We start from the raw sequence: 6,000 nt of genomic DNA, 5'->3' as shown, positions 1-6,000 counted from the left end.
CAATTCCCTTTACCAAAATTTCCGTCTCTATTCAAACCAGTCCAATTCCGCAAAAGACAAAAGAATTCTTCCCCATTAAATCCCCTCATCTGACTGCAAATATTCCCTAGAATCCGACCAGATCCGAAAAATCATGGGAACCGAGATATCGGAGCCGTTGATTCTCGACAAGGAAAGCATCGACGACGGTGCCGGCATCGAGTCGGAGCTAGTGCCTGAATGGAAAGATCAAATAACGATCAGAGGGCTCGTGGTAAGCGCCTTGTTAGGGACGCTCTTTTGTATCATCACGCACAAGCTCAATTTAACCGTCGGGATTATTCCGTCGTTGAATGTCGGCGCCGGGTTGCTCGGATTCTTCTTTGTGAAGTCGTGGACCGGTTTTCTGACTAAGTTAGGGTTTCAAGTCTCACCTTTTACCAAACAAGAAAACACCGTCATTCAAACTTGCGTCGTGGCTTGTTATGGCCTTGCTTTTAGTGGTAAACTGCTAAAAAAAAGCCTTCAGCTTTTAACGAATTTGATCCTTCTTTTGGCAAAATTTGATTAAAATTCGTTATTGATTAAGAAATGATTAGCTTGTTTCTGTTCCGTTTAAAGCACTGGAAGCTTGATTTTGGCCGTTAAGTTTCGCTCTGGCGAAAAACGCCTCCAACTTTTAGTGAAATTAATCAGTTTTTATCTCTAAATGATTAAGAAACGATTATTAGTTGTATTAGTAAGGTTGTTAGAATTTCATATTATTGATTTAACTTAAAAAGTATTGAAGAAGCTTAATTCTTAGCGTTAAATTAAGTAATTAAATGGACTGAGGAAGCTCTAGATTTAGTGTTAAATTAAGTAATTAAATTGAATCTTAAGCTCACTAGCTCCGTCTTCTGCCGCAATATCTTATCTTTGACAGGGGGGTTTGGGTCATATATGATTGCAATGGATGAGAGAACATATAAACTTATTGGTGCTGATTACCCTGGAAACCGAGCTGAAGATATTAAGAACCCGGGGTTAGGGTGGATGACTGGTTTTCTCTTTGTTGTCAGCTTCCTTGGCCTGTTTAGTCTTACTCCCCTTCGTAAGGTACTGCTCTTGTTATAATCTTTATTATAAACTCCTTTTATGAGATAGTTTAGATTTCAGTTAAAGTTTCATTTTTGTTGTGAAAGTGATGTTCTCTGTACTCTTAGTTTTATTCAAGTATCCGTGACTGTAATTTTGGTTTAATTTTGGCATTGTTTATATTCAACCTTGGTGAATCGATTTTAAGTGTTACAGGTTTATACTTATCAGTAATTTTTTGTGCTTTGATTAAAAAAAACCTTGGTCATTTAGATGTGATAATATTTTGTTTATTGTTACGACCATCCTTTTACCAATACGAGTGCACTTCCAGAAGGTTTTTGCACAGTATGTAGTTGTAATTTTCTAATTCAACCTTCTAATCTATCTTTGTATTGTATCAGGTAATGGTACTGGATTATAAACTTACATATCCAAGTGGGACTGCCACAGCAATGTTGATAAATAGTTTTCATACTCACTCTGGTGCTGAGCTTGCAGGGTACTTATTACATACATTGTGCTCATTACCTTTTCATAGATCTACATGCAGTTTCCATTGATGTAGCACTTAATCAGAAACTTAGTGAAAAGGAAATTCGTTTTTCTCATTAAGTTATCAAACTTAGATAATTAAGAATGGAAGGTCCATCTAGTTCTAACAATCATGCATTTATTAACATTAATGAAACTGCTGCTTAAATCATAACCTTTGCTTTATAAATAACTAGAGAGAATGGTGTTGACATTTAAAACCACATTTTTTTTTCCAGATTATATATATACACACATACATCATACATCCAAACACACGCACACGCCAAAATATATAACATTTATGGTATTTTACAGGAAGCAAGTCAAGTGTCTTGGAAAATATCTAAGCATAAGTTTCATTTGGAGCTGTTTCAAGTGGTTTTTCAGTGGTATTGGCGATTCCTGTGGGTTTGATAATTTTCCCAGTTTCGGCTTAATGCTGTTCAGAAACACGTAAGTCCCCTCAGATTTAGTTTCTCATGTAAACTCCCACTTTTTCCTTTTTCCCCAGTTGAAAGAATGCTCGTATAAGTTAATAAGAATACTTGATCTTTCTTTTTGAATCACTATTCAAAGGCAATGGGACCTTTATTACCATTAAACAGAGGTAAAGTTGATGGTAAAATATATGTGATGCATTAGTTTATGTGTAGTGAGTTGGTCCTTCATAGGATTAGTATGCTACCAGTTGAGGGAAAAGAACTAACAGAAAGAAAGAGGACATAGAAAGATTTCAAACTTGATTAGCATGTATTCCAAAGCCATACATATGTCTATAATTCTAATGCATGCAAGATGTCATTTCTTGATTGATTTATGCTAGGAGCTTGGCATGTAATCAGACATTAATTTGGATTTTAGGAAAATCTCATCAGCATGATTTATGATTTCTGTATTTAATGTTTTAATAATATTGTTGCCTTCACCTGACTCCCTCATACAGGTTCTATTTTGACTTTAGTCCAACCTATGTTGGTTGTGGTCTTATTTGCCCTCACATAGTCAACTGCTCAGTTCTTCTTGGGGCTATCATATCGTGGGGTTTCCTCTGGCCCTTCATTTCTGCACATGCCGGTGATTGGTACCCTTCTGGCCTGGAAAGCAATAATTTTAAAGGTCTTTATGGGTATAAGGTACAGTGAAATTTTTTATGCTTATGCTTCTGTTACTGTTGTGGAGAGTTTTGATGGTTCTGTCCCTCATCTTCTGGTTTTCTTCTCAGTCTTTTGTCCTAATGGAAATGTTCTTTTCTCATAACTCATCTAAAGAGGTTTTCTGGGTCATGACTTTTTCACAGGTCTTCATAGCTATTGCTCTTATCCTTGGGGATGGTCTTTACAACTTGATCAAGATAATATATATATCTGCAAAGGAAATGTGCAACAAAAGCACCAAGCTGAGCAAGCTTCCTATTGTTAATGAGGTTATAGGTGAGGATGCCCTATTTTTTCTTTCTTTTGGCCATCTGTGAGGATGCCATGGTTAGGCTGCTTTGCATGCATTCTTCTGTGTTGTTCATGTGCATGTATCTCTGTTTTGTTGCTTTTTTCCCTAGCTTTAGGAATAGTGAAGTCATAGTCACCGGAGAGTGGGTTCTATTAATATGACATTTGTTCATAGTTCTTGGTGAAAACTCATTGATAGATGCAACTTTAGTGCCTTAATTTGAATATGTAAGTTTGCCTTGTCAAAACTTCTGAATCTTTTCTGAACTTCTAGGCAAAATGTATATGCAAGTATCTTTTTCATTGTTCTTAAAGCATTCTGTCCTCCACTGTGGGTTTATTTTAACTATTGTTGTGCTTCCGCAGATAATGAGAGTTCTAAAGTACTTGCAGAGCAGAGAAAAAGAGATGACATATTTCTTAAAGACAGGATACCAACTTGGTTTGCTGCTTCTGGATATGTGGCCTTGGCTGCTATATCAACAGCTACTATTCCAATAATCTTTCCACCCCTAAAGTGGTATTTGGTTCTTGTTTCATACATTATTGCCCCTGCTCTTGCCTTCTGCAACTCTTATGGAACTGGACTTACAGACTGGAGCCTGTCTTCCACTTATGGGAAGATTGGTCTTTTCATTATAGCTTCCTTAGTCGGAAGCGATGGTGGAGTCATGGCTGGTTTGGCTGCCTGTGGGGTTATGATGTCTATTGTCTCCACCGCAGCTGATCTAATGCAAGATTTCAAGACGGGTTACCTTACTCTATCATCAGCCAAGTCTATGTTTGTGAGCCAGTTACTGGGAACAGCCATGGGATGTGTCATTGCTCCACTCACATTCTGGATGTTTTGGACTGCTTTTGAAGTTGGGTCACCTGATGGTCCATACAAAGCACCTTATGCGGTGATATTCAGAGAAATGGCCATTCTTGGTATTGAGGGCTTCTCGGAGCTTCCCAAGCATTGTTTGGCTTTATGTTTCGGATTCTTCATTGGTGCTTTTCTTGTAAACCTCTTGAGGGATGTGACTCCCAAGGAAATTTCACAGTTCATTCCTATTCCAATGGCTATGGCAGTTCCATTCTACATTGGAGCTTACTTTGCAGTCGACATGTTCGTTGGAACAGTAATCTTGTTTATATGGGAACGAATTAACCAGAAGGATGCAGAGGATTACGCTGGTGCGGTTGCTTCAGGTTTAATTTGCGGTGACGGTATTTGGACAATACCATCGGCCATACTTTCTATCTTGAGGATCAATCCACCAATTTGCATGTACTTTGGGCCTTCTCTGAGTAGTTGATTAGGAAATCGACTGGCTATCGTATGGAAGTGTATTGTATGAAGTGGAAGGTTTATTAGATTCTGTATATATGTCTGTTCTTTTGTATATTTCCAATCGTGGATTATAAGACAACAATCTCTCTTAAGTAATTGGATTCATCAGAGGACTTCTCTGAAATCTCAAAGTCGGTTTTACAAGAAACTTCTCTGTTCGTATGAACCACTAGCCCTAGCTATAGCATGAAAATTTACATTATCGTTGAATTCAGTGGAATTTGGTTGGTTCCTGTAGTCATCCGTCTGCTAGTGATGGTGTTTAAAAGTATAGTTTGAATTTCAGCTTATATTTTTTAGACAGCCTTGTCAATCACTGTACTAGCTTTCTATATCATGGAAATTGACATTATTGTTGAATTTGGAGTGTGCTCTTCGTTTTTATTTTATTTTATTTTATTTTTTTATTTTTGGTAAAGGGAAATAAAAAGAATGAATTATTACATTATAGGCTCTACCCAAAAAATTAAGCAAGGCAATCATTGATAGGAGAAGAGTGATGGTTGTGTTTCTTATGAAAAATGAAGCAGTGGCGGGTGACATCCAGCTCTCCAAATCATTTAATTTTTATTGAAGAAAAAGTGTAAGAAATAATTGTAGCTAGCAATAGCAAGAATAGATAGGATAAGGGGAGAGCCATGGTGCTGCCAATTAGAGACGGTTCTACCAAATTTGGAAGTTATGTTTGACTGATTGATGGAAACAAAAGCTGGGTGTGACTTTTTCTTTTGTTGAAATCAAGAAATCTCATCCAACATTTATGGGTCTGATGTTGACATGCTTTAGAAAAAGCAGGTAAATTATTAAATTTTGGTGAACGAATTAAGATGATTGAAATTTTTAGGTGCTGGACGTTTGGTGCTCTTACCACCACCTAATTTTCAAGAATGATTGTACCACCCTATTTAACATAAACAACAATCAACGCTTACTATAGTTGATAAAAAAAATTTATTAAACTCAACTTTGAATTCAATTTATATTCCTTATCTTACCTGTTGATGATGATTAAAAGAAAATCGGATTAAATTTAATTTCATAATTTCATTACTAGAATAGTTTTCTAAAAAAATCATGCCGCGACTCTAAAAGATATATGAGAAAGATTTATGCCAACATCTTTAAAATCATCACTTTTTTAACCCAACGAACATTTTGTCTAGTTCCTCAAGTTAATTCCAAAAATGCCACTAAGTTGACATCTATCACTCCACCCATTATACTTAGGGATAAGTAAAATCTAATTCAATTTGAAAAATTCGATAAAAATTTTTAATTTTGAATTAAATGGTTCAAGTTATTTGAGTTAATCAAGTTATTCGGGTCAACTTGAATAAAAAATTAGGATTTTCGGTTTAACTCAAATATAAATTACACAATTCAACTTATCCGAAATTCCGAATAGGAAAAAACAAAACTACATTGTTTTGATAAATATTTACCTTCTTTAAAGTTAAAAGTCAAAATAATTAAGTTAAAAGACGAAACTACGTCGTTTTGATAAATGTTTACCCATTAAGTTAAAAGGTAAAACTATTATATTATTTATGTAGTTAAATAATCAGTCCATATAAACGTAATATTGAGTTAAATAATCTTGTAGTTCATCTACTAGTTAAATAATCG

General features: G+C 35.6%; 1 protein-coding gene across 1 annotated transcript; it reads left to right on the top strand.

Moving 5' to 3' along the window:
- Positions 1-4,734, top strand: LOC107897292 (probable metal-nicotianamine transporter YSL6). The gene is made up of 7 exons (XM_016822701.2): positions 1-482; positions 905-1,077; positions 1,461-1,558; positions 1,909-2,046; positions 2,537-2,726; positions 2,891-3,023; positions 3,405-4,734. Exons 1-7 carry the CDS (start codon positions 134-136, stop codon positions 4,337-4,339), a joined length of 2,016 nt encoding a protein of 671 aa, XP_016678190.2. The 5' UTR covers positions 1-133; the 3' UTR covers positions 4,340-4,734.
- The last annotated feature ends 1,266 nt before the right edge of the window (positions 4,735-6,000 follow it).

This window comes from Gossypium hirsutum, chromosome A10 (genome assembly GCF_007990345.1).
Source record: "Gossypium hirsutum isolate 1008001.06 chromosome A10, Gossypium_hirsutum_v2.1, whole genome shotgun sequence".
Classification (NCBI taxonomy): domain Eukaryota; kingdom Viridiplantae; phylum Streptophyta; class Magnoliopsida; order Malvales; family Malvaceae; genus Gossypium; species Gossypium hirsutum.
Note: the sequence above shows the minus strand (reverse complement) of the source record. Positions and strands in the feature narration are given on the sequence as shown.